Here is a 14,453-nt window from a genome sequence, read left to right as displayed (position 1 = left end):
AGCTTTATTTCTGAAAAACCTGTTTGTGTTTCCTTGGCATCTTTTCGCTTCTGACGAGGTAAATGACAATTATTCCCTTTAAATATTTATTTGTTTATTTAATATTTATCACAGTACCCTCAGCGCCACCGATTTACTATAGAGGGGGTTGACACAGTGCTCAATTTGAAATATGAACTATGTGCAGGTGGAGGATCAGCATCATTAGGAAGCATCGATACCAAACTTGTAAAAAAGTTATACGATATCAAATTGAATAACAAGCGTCAAAAACTAACTCAAACAAACAAACAAACAAGCAAACAAACAAACAAACAAACATCTGATGTCGCATTACCATCCATCAAATGCAGAATTTGAGAATAAAAAAAGATATACTGTGTTTGAGAAAAAAATTACTCAAAGAGTAAAAGACAGCGTTAGAATTAGTGATGGCAACATTGTCCGTTAAGCGATTCGATTCTAAAATTGTGCGTGGAAAGCATTTCTAAACGTCTCAATTATGCATTCGTATTATGTAAACTTGTTAGTATCGTGAGGAGACGTAGTACAGCTGACTTAAGTAGTTGGCCCTGTCCATGCCTGTTCTAGAAAAAAATACACTTTGAAACAATTTTTTTTGCTCTAGTTTTTTCCTCCGCTTTACGAGCGTTTCCCTTTCAAGGCTCTGCTTCGCTAGGGACAGGCTAAAATGACGTCGATAATTATTCAAAACAAACCTTATGTCTAGATTTGGCACCTTTTTTAGTTTTCTGAAATTTTTTTGACAACGGATCCCATACTGTACAAGCGTAATCAAATATGGACCTGACACTTAATTTGTATAGAATCTGCTTATTTTCTGTTGGGAAATGTTTCGCGTTTCTCCACAAGAAACTAAATAGATTACATGCTTTGGCTGTGACGTAATGGATACGGTGGTGCCTAGATAATTTAGTTGTTAAAACATGTCTGAGTACTTAAACTATTTTACCGCAGTAGTGCCGTCGTCATTTATCTTATATTTACACGCATATGTAATTTGCTTTCGGGTAAATGACATCCTTAGAGTCTTCTCTAAATTTATGTGAATATGCGAAACGTCGCATCAATGAACAACTTCAACTAGGTACTTTTGCAAAGAAACGCACTTGGGTCAGGCATTACCCTGCGTAAAACGCAGTCGTCTGCGAATATGTGTACAGAAGATACAGAACACTGGCGACATTATTAATGGAAATTCGAAACAATAAGTAACCCAACACCGAACCCTGTATTACCCCTGACGTATTAATAACCTCATGTGATGAGCACACGTAGTTACCGATTACCACGTGACTTCCTTCACCTAAGTATGCTTTAGTCTGCGCAATAAATAATGTGTTTATATTGTACCCATGCTAATTGTTCGAGTAATAAAAGGTGAGGAACAAGGTCGAAGGCCTTTGTGACATCTATAGAAATTGCATTAACTAAGAAGCACTTATCTAGTGCACGTGTTAATTCATGTGTTAGTTATGCAACTGGGTAACACAAGAGCGTCCGCAACGGAAAACATGTTGTGGAGAAAACAGGAAATAGTTTCTATTCGAATATGTCACGATGTTAGTAAAAAAAAAAAAGAAGACATGGTCAAATAATTTACATGCAATATTAGTGAGCGACACTGGCCTACAATTAGAACCCTTATTGCGAGGACCCGACTTGTGCACAAGAAACGTCAACCAATTTACAGTCGTTAGGTAGCGCATGCTGGTGAAGCGGTTTTTGAAATATAACATAAAGATCCAGAAATTCAGCAGGTGCACGAAGAAAGAAACGCAGAGGATAAGTCGTCTGGTAGTGTTGCCTTGCACACATATATGTCTTTTAACAGTAATTAAATTCCACTATGGTTGAATCTTATGTCGTACTTGCTTTCTGGACATAATTTATCAAAGCTACGTAATTTTGCACCATTCGCTTAGCTGCGTGTAAACAGTGAACGAAAAAAGAAAATGAGCTAGGACATTTTGCTTTAGCGTAGCTGTTATGAACAACATGACCATCGTGGTTAAGGGCAAGGCAAAGGTCTATCTCAGAGTCCTGCAGTTATTTCATCCGGCATCAGACAAATTTCCTGATTCAATCACTGCATGTAAATCTTTCCCAGTCCTCCGCTGTATTTCTTTCCCTTGGAATCGATTTTGCTACTCTAGATCGCCACCAGTTGTCTACGCATTACATGAACTGTCCAAATACACTTGTTTTCTTAACTCTGTGTTGTTAGCACAGTCAGAATAAAATGATCAGGCACATATACACCTCGTTTCAAGGATGTTGCTAGGATGACGCTCACTACTGAGGAGTAGCCTTGAAATTCGCTATGACATATTTTTATTAATATGCAGCTTTTCTTTCCATGGTGCGGGCCTCCTTGACTACGCGGCCTTATTCATTCCTCTTCACTAATTCAGGCACTCGTTCACTGACTCAAGCGGCCGATATCAATCATACTGCAGTATAGTCCATTTTAACTGTGGCAAACCCGAAATCAGATGACGTAGTAGTAACTCGAAAGTGATTTCTGAAGCCTAATGTTTCTTATACAGCTATTAGTGAGTGAAAGTAAGATGGCATATTTTTTACAGCGAAGCTGTTAAGAGCTACTTCCCCCAGGATTATGTCCGTGTGTAGACACAAAATCCCGAAGATAGTGCAATGCCGGGCCGACCGGTGGCGGAGGTGCAGTTAGCCATTAAGGGGCCCACATACACAGCTTCGCTAGTCATCTTTCACAAGGGGCCCACATAACTTCGCTGGTCATCCTTCACAGAGTGTAAGGGCACTGACTTTTTTTTTCTTGCACGGGAGCGATGGGAATTAATAGGCATATCCCAAGATTCTAAACTCCTGAATTTCTCGTCGCCTTTGATTTGCTTCCTGCAGTAATACCTTTAACCCTTTAAGGATGAGACATATAAATACCCAGAAAAAAGGACTATTTTGTATCTGAATGTGCAAAATACATCGAGAATAAACATAATCAACGAAAGAGCAAATATTTTGCGGAAATGTTTTCAGCGAAATTTCAGCACTCTTTCGTATCGCCGTCGCATTGCCAGCCTATCATTATTTCACAAAATTTTTACAGTTCTCTCGCCATCGCACCATACATTTCACCACCGGCACGAACATCATGTCGCACTGGTCATTCATTAAGTATCGCTCGCCCCAAAAGGCGCACTATCGCTTTTTCCTCTTCTTTTTTCCCTCGTGTAGTAGCAGACTGGAACGGCCTTCCTTTATGAAATCGCTGCGATCACAAGTTCATCTGCATTCACGGAATAAGTGTCAGCGATTATCTCACCTGAACTAATATTGCTTTAACTGTTGTTGTTATCCCAACCCTTATGTAATACCCCGTGTGGGGTCTTTAAAGAAAAAGGAAAGAAAGAAAGAAAGAAAGAAAGAAAGAAAGAAAGAAAGAAAGAAAGAAAGAAAGAAAGAAAGCCCCAGGCAGGAAACTGGAAGTGGGCTTCACCGCAAGCCACCTAAGGCTTCGTTTTCAATTTCTATAGACAGCTCTCGTCATATTTGAACCGTAAGCGTATACTTTTCATTTGCTTTGGATCGCTTGTGTGACACCACTGCAGCTGTATATATTGGGTCAGCCTGTCTCCTCTGACCTTGCTTGCACAATAGAGTGAGTCACGTGCTAAACTTCTTCCTGATCCAGTGTTCCTGCTTTTAACCAACAAATGACGCATAAATGAATGTGCCACTTTGGAGACAATCAGATGCGCAATAAATCCGATAAGCGCCCACAACAAGCCATTGCATAGCATTCACCAGGTTCTTGTCAATGTACAACACTTCTTTAGCAGTGAGTGCCAATGATGGAGCGCTTACACATTCATCAGCAGCTTTTGAAATGCAATACGCCTCAAATATTCCCCTATCTAACTGCCTGGCGAACCGTCTCAGCACTTGCGTGTTATGAAAACACGGGGAGCATTTACGATTACATATACGGCAGTGGTCAGCGAAGTGGCTGGCGCCTGTTAGAGCGTTTACAGCGTTCTAGTGCTCCCTAAGCCGGTCATTCAGGCACTTGCCTGTTTGTCCAGTATAGCACTTTCCACAGGAAAGTATAATCTTTTAAACCACTCTCACATTGCAGTCAACAAAGCGAGTGACATGCTCCTCAGTGCATGTACCTTGACTCCCGGCGTTGTTTACCAGCCTGCACATTCTTGCGAGCTTTAGTGGCGCTGAAAAAACAAGGCCCACACCGCACTATTCGCCACCTTTTTTAGGCGGTGGCACACCCCGCGTACATATGGCACGGCCACAGGGCGCCTACGCGCGCCATTTCATCGAGCGGCTGCTGAGTCAGCTTTTACCTCTTTTAATGAGGCTGTGAGTGACTGACATCCTCGGTATAACCGGCCCTACGTCAACGGCTCGCTTGTTGCTGAACGCTGCAGGAAACCTGGCGCACACAAGATTTGACCACAGCAACTCTCAGGGAATTAGTAGCTATGCCCCGTTTAACTAATTGGAGTGCGCTGAACGATAGTCAAGCAACGGCTTCTTGCTTCTAGGAGAGTAGATCCAACAAAGGGAACTATCGCTTAGGACGATACGAATATCTAAGAATAGTAGGCGACCATCTACTGGCAACCCATGTGGGAATTGAAGTCCTGCTGCACACTGTTCAAAAGCACCCAGAACGTTTTTAGCAGTATAGCCGCTTCCATCAGGCTTCAAACCTTTCAGCAGAACAAGAAAGTCATCGACATACCTAAAAATCTTAGCTACAAGATTATTGTCAAGTAACGAGAAAATACGATTGTAAACGACAAATAAAAACAAATAACTTAAAAGAGGTGCTATGCGTGAACCGATGCAAACACCATCTTTTTGGACAAATATTCCCTGGTTGAAGTTTAGCGCTCTGTCCTGTCCCAGCCTTTCTTCCTATTGTCTCGTTCGCGCCAGTAACTATGTGGAGAAAGCACTGACAGGACAGCTGACATGCTCGACGATATACTTCTAAGTATGATATTATTAAACCCAGAAGTGTCACAAGTAGACGATATCTTCAGTTTGTTAAGAAGAGAAGAGTACCACCTTCACTAATAATTATTTCAGGCATAGGAGTGTCAGTTACGGTGTTAATGTTCGGGCATGATGAAGTGTCCTTAAAGGTATATACACCGCTGCAGCTGGATATGTTGTGTTGGCCTGTCTCCTCTGACCTTGCTTGCATAAGACAGTGAGTCACGTGCCAAACTTCTTCCGCATCCAGTGTTCCTGCTTTCAACCAACAAATGACGCTTGCTGCCTGTCATTCAGTGTTGGCCGAAGACATTTAGATAGAAATTTCGTACTCAATACTGAAACTCGGCAAGACATTTTTTTCTGGTATGTTGCCTGTAAGAAACATTCGTCAATAAAGAGTTAAATCTCCATTATCATTGGCGCTTGAGTGAGATGCAAGCATAACGATGTCGTTGCTGTGTAGTATGTAATTTCATCCAATCGCATTTTATGTATTCGAGCCGGCTGCCACGATTCCTCAGGTTGCTTTGTTTTGAATTACGTTCGTTTCCCTACTCACGCCCACAAAACTCAGTTGTAACATATCGCTTAATGCGCCAATTTCTTTTATAGTTTAGTTGATAAACAAGTGAAATGCAGCAATACCACATGCACTGTAGAGCTTTACTTAATCTCGTTCTTTTTTCTTGCATTTTCAGCAAGAACGCCAAGCCACATGCACTTGTATGGAGGCATAGTCTTCACGGACAGCCTGCCACGGAACGAAATAGGAAAAGTACTGAAAAGGGAGCTTAGAAAGATCGCGGCTGACAAAGATACGGTCAAGCTCTGAAGCAAATTGCGTAATATGTCATGGGCTGGGGTTTGTTCTTTGAACCTGACGCTGCCATTACTTGATAAATGATTTGCGTATTAATATGACTCGGACGAAGTTTCGTTATTTCACGTGCTCGGAAGGAACCCGACGCCGGCGTTAATAAACTGGGAGATCTTGCGCAATCCGCGCTTGTTTTGCGTCTCATTTCAAAGGTTGCTCTAGTTTGGCAGTTTTGCGTGCTATAAGGCAGCAAGCCTTTGTTGATGGCATATCGCCGTCATGAACGTATCTGTAGTGCACATATAGCGGTAATCGTCGCATTTCTTGATACGTCGAAGCATTTAACTAGTGTTCCACGTCATTCTCTAACGTGCTCTTTACTGTTCGCTTATGATCACGACTACCTTCGTCACGAACGCGAGTACTGCTGTAGCACAGAGCACATGTGTTCAGCTGACATGAGAGGGGGTCACGATGCTTCTAATAAATGAAATGAGTGCTTTTGTTGCGCTTAGTGTCCAGTGTATCAAAACTCTTATCGGCAAACAGTCTGCAGGTATACAAGCTGCATCAAGTAAATAGGTAAACTTCGTTGCGAGTGTGATATAGTAGCGCTTAAAGTGCTGCATGATAACTGATAGAAAATGAAATGCTTCTGTACGCAAGTATTTAACACACTGAATCGTCATGGTTCGTTCGCCGTTTTATTGTATGCATTAGTTTATTGCTATATTTGGTCCGGCTGGAGATCGGACAGCGCCGCCAATGTAGCGAGCGTCGTCGGCGACCGGGTAGTAGCAGGCACCGATTCCCGACTTCTCCAGCTGGTCGAAGTAGCGAGCCCGGTACTTGGTTTCGTAAGGGCCCCAGTCGGCGTCGGGAGACAGGGCCCTCCACCAGTCGCCGCCGCACTGGACGATCCTGGCCACGGCGATAACGACCACGGCCGCCATACCGACGATGGCCAGGAGCCAGCCGTAGCCGTCCGCCCAGACGGGAAGTACGTAGTCTCCCACAGTGCTGCGGGGCAGCGTGGCCAGTGTGTAGACGAGGAAGGTCCCCAACACCACGGGCGACACGTACTTGATGGCGGCCAAGAAGTAGTAGCTCGGACACCTGCCCGTCATGAAGGCGACGTCGAAACAGAAGCGGTCCATGCCGTACACCCAGGCGACGATGAGCGTCTCGCCGAAGCAGGTGAAGAGCACGATCAGTGCGCCCAGATAGTTGTCCAGAATGGTGAGGATGTAGAGGCCCGCGCGAGTGGTCAGTGGCAGGCCGATCAGGAAGCAGCTGACGCAGTAAAGAAAGGTGGCGACCTCGCGGCGCCCTTCGAGCGGCGGAAAGAGATCCTGGACGGCAAAGCGATGAAAGGTGTTTGTACGTTGCAAATTGATGAATGTGCTCGCAGACGGCGCATGTCATGGTATAAGACTCGCCCAGAGTAAGTGCGTACCTTATGTCTGCGTGCTTGTTTGCTCATTGCGTGTAATTTTCAGCAGACAAGTCCACATCGGCAGCTTGTGAGTTGCATAACATGCGCGTGCTGATCCTTTCTTGCAGCGAGAAAACTGCCAACTTTTGTTGTGTAGGCACATGTCTCCTGGTGAAGAGTAGCAGGCCGGAGCGTGAGAGCTCAGGCTGATTTTTTCTTTTTGATAAGTTATCGTATAATTAAGAATAAATTGAGACAGCTGATAGTTTCGGCTGTTTTTCCCCTTATCTCCCTCTGTGTCGATGTGATTAGCATACTCAGTAAATATCGCTTAGTGCCTGTACGGAAGCGTGTAGGTCTGATCTAGTAGTAGGGGAGACAGTAAAAAGTACGTTACAACAAAGGATAAAGAACAGAACACAGAGTGATACGCAACGACATCCGTACAGACAGGCGAATCTTAAATGTTTCGCCGCTTGACTTCCCACCGTGACCACTAAATTGGTAAGTGGCTACTGTGCATCTGTAACGATTATCAGTGATTCATGATGTCATATTGTCACCTTCCGAATGAGGCAGCTTTGTCCTACAATGGGTGGGGGCGAGAAACTATTTCGAATTGAGGTCGGCTTTTCACTATACCCGGGAGCGCGTACCTGGATGGACTTGATGACGAACTCGCAATTGGCCATCTGCGAGTCGATGCCCAGCATGAAGAGCATGGTGAAAAAAAGCACCGCCCACAGGTTGGGAAAGGTGAGCAGGGACAGGGCCTCCGGGTAGGTGACAAAGGCCAGGCCCGGTCCAGCGCTGACCACCTCTTCGATGGGCACATCCAGCGTATGCGCCAGATTTCCAAGCACGGAGAAGATGACGAGTGAGGCGAAGGCGCTCGTGAGGAAGTCCATGATGCAGATGATACGCACGCTCCCCTGCATGTCGGCGCGGAACTCTTGGAAGCTGCCGTACAGGACCAGGCCGCCGGTGCCGATGCTGAGGGAGTAGAAGACCTGCTCGGTGGCTGCGGCCCAAACTCGGCCGTCGAGCAGCGCCTCCCAGCGCGGGAGCAGCAGGTACCGCAGCCCGATGGTGGCGCCAGGGAGGGTGATGCCCCGCAGTAGCATCACGCTTAGCATGAAGTAGGGCGCGGTGGCCGTGAGTAGGGCTACCTTGCCGGATACCTGAGCATTTTCGAGAAATGCCAATTGGCAAGCGCTTATGCCAATTGGACAGAAAGCGGACGAGAGCAGAAAATTCAGTCAGACCACTTGCTTGCTTGGCTATGGCGTTCTGCTGCTGAGGTCGCGGGCTCGATTCCCGGTCGCAGAGGCCGCATTTCAATGAATAAATGGTCGCGGGCTTAAAATTACGTGATCAAAGCCTTCTGCTACCGCCTCCTTCAAAACTTACTTGTTTGTGCGTTCACGCGGCTTAACAGTATTCAGATATATTGGAAAGCAAAATACCCCTTTCACGGTGACGTTCGCGTATTCAAATTTTGGTGTTTGTATAAATTACATACGAGGTGTGTTAACACGTGGCGCAATTACTGTATGACACAGCCCCCTCTAATGCTCTTACCAATGCCAGTCACGTCGGAGCCGAGCCACCCGCTGTGCCCTCCCTCTTTCAAGCGCGTCCTCCTCATGGTGGTGCTGCCTTCTGACCCTCTTGCAAACGACCCGCAGGCGGCACTGAGTACTTTCATTATTCTCGCCGAAGAGAAAGTATGTCCTTACGATGCGCCGAAATGGCGTTCATCTGGACGATGTAAACAATTGTAAGTTGCACTAAATAGTAGCGTTTTTCCAGGTTCTGGATGCAAAAATTTGCTGATGTTGTGTGCCCTACTGCCAGTCCAGCCAGCGAAAAAAAAAAAAAAATATATATATATATATATATATATATATATATATATATATATATATATAGAATAAAAAAAGAAAACAGGCTGACGATTTTTTTTTTTGTACGAAGTTCCCACGGAATCAACGCTCTGAGATATTGTTAGTTAAATGGGATTGTGAGGAAGAACAGACAGCCAAACTCAAGTTCCAACTATACTTTCTTTTAGCTGGAGAAGTATCAAGAAAGGAAAATGAGAGCCTGGGCTCGTTCAGCTCACAGCTGTCACGTCAGCTCGAAGTGGGGCTGAGCCCTGAACGACGAGGACCGAAAAAAGACTACAAACGTGTATGCTGAGTGCGTTGGTTCTGATAAACATCAGAATTTAGCTCGACCCATGAGCCATGTTATTGGCAAACAGCAGCGACACTCCGAGGGCATGCCTGGTGAAATTACCTGAGGAATCGTACTTTATAAAAAAAAGATGGACAAGATGTTACTCTTGCTCGAATGAGGCAACTGTTGTGAAAAACAGCTACGCTGGCGTCGGGTTCCACGTGTTTTGCGTTCGTCGACACATAGACGGAAAAGGTGAGCTTGACAGCCGCCATCCTGGAAAAGAAGGCGCTGGCCTTGAAAGTCCGAAATGATCGACTGAGACGACGGTCAGGGAGATCGACGGTCAAGTTCCTAAAAAATTAACCTTGAACGGCTCAAAGAGAAGTGTAAATGGCCCAACTTTATTCAAACTGTTTCAGGCTCCAATCAAGAAGGCGAGACTACCAGCTGTCAACCATAAGGCAAGGAAATCAGCATGGGTAAAATAATTTTCGTCATTCAATATTATTTTGCGCAAGATATACGCGTATTTCCCTCGGAAGTTACCAATAGACTAATCTTATGCACTTGCATCTGCTTCGCCTTCGTTCAAGCTTTACGAAAGTATTGTACACGACAGAGACAAACAAATGGACCTCTCCCTTTCGTAAACTGCGTGACGTCAGGGGCCACGCGCAAAGCGAAGTACGAGACGTGTGCAAAAAGCTGGTGGGCAAAACATTTCCCTTGCACTATGGCATCGTCTGTGGTGTTGAAACGGAGGCAACATGGTTTTCCGACAAAATCCGACTACTTGGTGCCCCCCGGACGTCACTCCAGTCGAACTAACCATGATAAATGTATCAGACCATTCTTTTCGCGTTGCGGCACACAAAAATGCTTATTTTTTCCTTCAACAATACATCTGTGGAATTCCCTGCCAAGTGACATCGTTTGCTCGCAATCTGTGCAATCTGTGCAATCTGTGCAATCTGTGTCGACACTTGAATTGCACTTCGAGTCATTATCGGAATGATGACCGCATTGTGGTCGTCTTGGCTAAGCGTTCCTGAAAAATTATCAATGACGTATTGCCATGCCCAACTTCTTTCACACGCTGGTGTCCATACGTTCTTGCACACGTTTGTCCATAGGATGGTATGATAATATACATTACACTTGATACTGTTTGTACATTACACGGCGCATCCAAATACATTTTTTCCTGTATTAACTGCTTCTTACACTTTACATGGCGTACGCACTATATATGTTGTTTTTGTTTCCTTGTATTTACTTATTGATGACATAGCGCGTCGATTGTAGCCATTGCTTTTTTGTTTGAGTTTGCTGCAAACCCCCTGTATAACAAAGCGCTACGCCTCTACTGTTTGTATGTCCACTGCTGTATTAGCCTCTCAAGGCTTACAGTATCGATAAATAAAGAAATAATAATTTTTATCTCCATCCTTCATCACCCTATCAGCCTCGGCTCCTTTATCGCGTTTCTTCATTGTTCCGAAAAGAAGAAAAAAAAAATAATGCCTGCGCTGCGTCAAATCTTGGTTCCGGTCCCATATTGCATTGGGACGTGGCAGCAACTTCTTCGTTGAATTTTTTTCTTAAAGTGCTGCGCCCCTTTTGCCACTTGATGTCCATCGCAGTCGCCAACAGCTTGTTCAATCGGGCTCTGTGCGGGGAGCCAGCTTTTGATAATTCGTTCAACTTACATTTGAGGGCACTAAAAGCGCGGCACGTTAGCCGGCAGTCACGTGGTATGTCTTAAGTTTCGCGCACTTGAAAGAAAAGCTCGAAAAAAATAAACAAAACAGTTATCTTAGCATGCATAGATGAAATAGTCCGATGTTTCTGAACAAGCGCTACAGCTTTTGTATTGAAGATGTTTCGCTAGAGTTACTATTTAAAAAGTTAATTAAGCAATCTTTGTCGATTACCCAGCTTGGCGGATTGGAAAAAAAAAATATCATGACGTGCTCCATATGTTCTCAGAACAATAGTGCGTCAATTCGACACGCGTAGCGCTTATATATGTATGATCTTTTTTTTTTCAAATACTTGGCCCAAATTAGCTAAAACACCCTGTATATAGCAACTTCGAGCACTGGTTATGTGTTGACTGCTGTCTTGTCGAGTATAGACTAGGCCACTAGGTAGGTGCCCGGATAAACGACTTGCTTCTGGTCTATACTAGACCAATTGGGTCATTGAGCATGTGCCGCTGTGTGTCTGCTGGAATAGGCAACTAAGGCGCTGGGTATCTGTCACTGACGTTTACATTCCAGGACGTTCCTCCAGAATGAATATGAAGCCTTGAATCTATTAGATACAGGCAGCGCTTCCCCATGCATACGCTTCTCATCAGCATCCTTCGATTCTCCTCAAGCATCACACATCGCCTTCCTCCGTGACGCACACGCACGACACCTAAAGGCGACGAGGCTGAGCTCGCACCACATGCTACTGCTGCTACCTCGTCATATAGGTTGTAATATTCTGTCGGATTTGCGTGTCCTATTGGTTTGTAGTCATACTAGTAAACTCCAATATATATATCTCAGAGGTTTCCTTTTCGCCGGTAAATTCTAAACAATTGTTAGGATTAGCAGTGTTTAGTAACTACCTGAGTAGAAGCATATGAATACTTGTTATCATCGCATATCTCATAAGAGTTTTCATAATTACCAAGAAGACATCTTAAAGTCGCCTTTCTTTCTCCAAATTAATTTTTTCCGTGCCAAGCGAGCACGCACCTGAATGCCTTTGAAGATGGCGAGAAAGATCAGGGTCCAGCAGAGGCCATAGCAGATGAGCAGCGGTTGTTGGATTTCTCCAGTCTCTTCGATGCTGGGGCTCACGTTCAGCACGTAGTTGTTGTAGAACGCATCGGTCGACGACGCGTTCGCATTGATGCAGCCTGCGAAGCGGGCCGCGTACTCGTTCTGCGACACCAAGACCGTGCGGTTCATATAAGACACGACCACCAGATGGTCGGCGCTGGTGTCGTTGAGGCCTGGGCTGACAAGATTGCGCCTGATGTTGTCGCACAGGCGCTGACCAGTGCCGTCTTCCCTGGTCCTCCTGAAACACCCGTCTAGAGTCGTGCCCCACCACTCGAAGCAGTCGGTCCAGGGCAGAGGCCGTTTGAACGAATGGTACAGGTAGAGGAAGGCGTAGGTAAGCACCACCTGGTAGTAGATGGTGGTGATGAAAGCGCCCCACATCATACCGAACGCGTTGCCCTGCAAAGATGAAACACGCGATTAATGTTTAAGCTTGAGTGCGGCCATCAGGCGAAAGTGGCGCCATCTGGTGTTTATACGGGCTCTGTCACCATACTGGAATGCGCGGCCGGCTGCAGCGGCGTTTTACTGTGCGAGAAATGGCCTTTGCCGAGCTGCGTATAAGTGTTCTTGCGCGCGTGCGTGCGTGCATGCGTGTGTGTGTCGCGTGATGACCGTGTTCCTAAATGTGTTCATGGAACTATATCGCTTCCTGTACCAATATTTACAAGGGAAATACAATCGTTTAGTAGTTCATCTACTGTGCTAACCAAATTTCCACAAAGCGCTGTCCTGCGGTCGCCTTAGCAGTAATAAAAAAAAAAACAAGCAGGAACGCACCAATTGCTGGAAAGCTACGTTTCGTTTATCGCTAAACACTTAAATGCATATTCTGTGTGTACGCTAGATTTCAGAAGAGTGCTTGTCAGGCGCGTGCGCTCCTTCGTGCTACAAATAATTTCTCCATTTAGCGTAAGGCGGCGACCGGTGTGGCATTTTGCTAGTTATTCACAGTCTACAAAGCATGCAGCACTATGGTTAAAGTCAGCGTTTGTTCCGACATGCACATGCACTAAACCTTCTAGCTCATTCAACACACGCCGAGGGTATGAAAAGATCAGTTTATTCCATGACCTGCAGACAGCTGAGAGAAACGTTATTTATCAGGTGCTCTCGGTAGTCGGCTAAGCTACAGGCGGTTTAAGAGAAGTGTAAGACGAGGGGAGTTGCACTGAAAACAGTTTAAAACGAAAAGATAGCATCTGCAAGCGGTCTATCAGGGCCATGCGTTTGTCGACGATTGTGGCGCGGTTATTACAATCGCCAGAATAGCTCGCCTGGAACATGGGCGACAGCCGGAAGGCGCCCAGCGGGCCCGAGCTGCTGAACTGCCCGAGCAAGAGTTCGAGGTAGTAGATGGGCCTCCCGACGAACATGTTGATGGCGATGTAAGGCACGAGGAACGCCGCGCCACCGTTCTTGTACGCCACGTAAGGGAACCGCCACAGGTTGCCCAGACCCACAGAGTTCCCGATGCAGGAACACAGGAACTCCATGTGGCTGGACCACTTTTCTCTGGCAGTCACCCGTGCGCTCATGACGACGTCCGGTGGGGAACGAGGCATCTTCAATATCTTTTCCTTAGGAGGAGAAGACAACGTCACCCGATCTATAAGGCCGAGACGATAAGACAAGGCTAGGTTTAATAAGAATCGCTGAGCGAGAGCGTGCGTTGACTGCGGGGGCTAAGCCACGTGACGCACGCACTTCTGATGGCGATGGCAGTGAAGATAATCGCCCAAGGCACTGGCCCGTGTTGTTGTTATCCCGAGTGTTTTTGACGCATACCCACAATGGGGAATGTGCCATGAGTCGGAAGAGAAGAGGACAAGGACGAAGGGAATTAAGGTAAATTTTGAAATTAGGGTAATGAAGCTGAGCTATTTGCTCAAGCATGTGTTCGTATCAACAAGCCCGACAAGCCACTATTCTGAAGTTAAATTAATATTAGAGGTAAATATTATAAGCTGTGGAAAAAACTAAACTAAAATTGCAACTATCCTAAAACTATGAATTCAAGAAAGAAGAAATAGAAACGGTCACTCTAGGACGCTACTGAATTACATATACCATTCTGTTTGATTTATGGTCGGTTTCTTTCATATCTTCGTTTACAATTTTTTTTAACATAATACCACCCGATTTGCGTTCT

At 45.4% G+C, this 14,453-nt stretch overlaps 2 protein-coding genes across 3 annotated transcripts in view; one reads left to right on the top strand and one right to left on the bottom strand.

Moving 5' to 3' along the window:
* The window catches only part of LOC142582385 (uncharacterized), a 66,560-nt gene extending 60,488 nt beyond the window's left edge, over positions 1-6,072 (top strand). The window contains exon 11 of one of the 2 annotated variants that reach the window (XM_075692039.1): positions 5,724-6,072. In XM_075692039.1, the coding sequence (XP_075548154.1) occupies positions 5,724-5,857 (134 nt within the window). In that variant the 3' untranslated portion in view covers positions 5,858-6,072. The remainder of the gene's footprint in view (positions 1-5,723) is intronic. The other variant, XM_075692041.1, reaches the window with a different exon arrangement.
* A 474-nt stretch (positions 6,073-6,546) lies between these two features.
* On the bottom strand, positions 6,547-13,922 carry LOC142583468 (sodium-dependent proline transporter-like). The gene is made up of 4 exons (XM_075693956.1): positions 13,435-13,922; positions 12,212-12,700; positions 7,934-8,458; positions 6,547-7,194 (listed from the first exon to the last, which is right to left on the bottom strand). The coding sequence occupies exons 1-4, from the start codon at positions 13,864-13,866 to the stop codon at positions 6,559-6,561; spliced, it is 2,082 nt and encodes a 693-aa protein (XP_075550071.1). The 5' UTR covers positions 13,867-13,922; the 3' UTR covers positions 6,547-6,558.
* Between the last annotated feature and the right edge of the window lie 531 nt (positions 13,923-14,453).

Source organism: Dermacentor variabilis, chromosome 5 (assembly GCF_050947875.1).
Source record: "Dermacentor variabilis isolate Ectoservices chromosome 5, ASM5094787v1, whole genome shotgun sequence".
NCBI classification, from domain to species: Eukaryota; Metazoa; Arthropoda; class Arachnida; order Ixodida; family Ixodidae; genus Dermacentor; species Dermacentor variabilis.
This window is presented reverse-complemented; position numbering and strand designations above follow the sequence as displayed.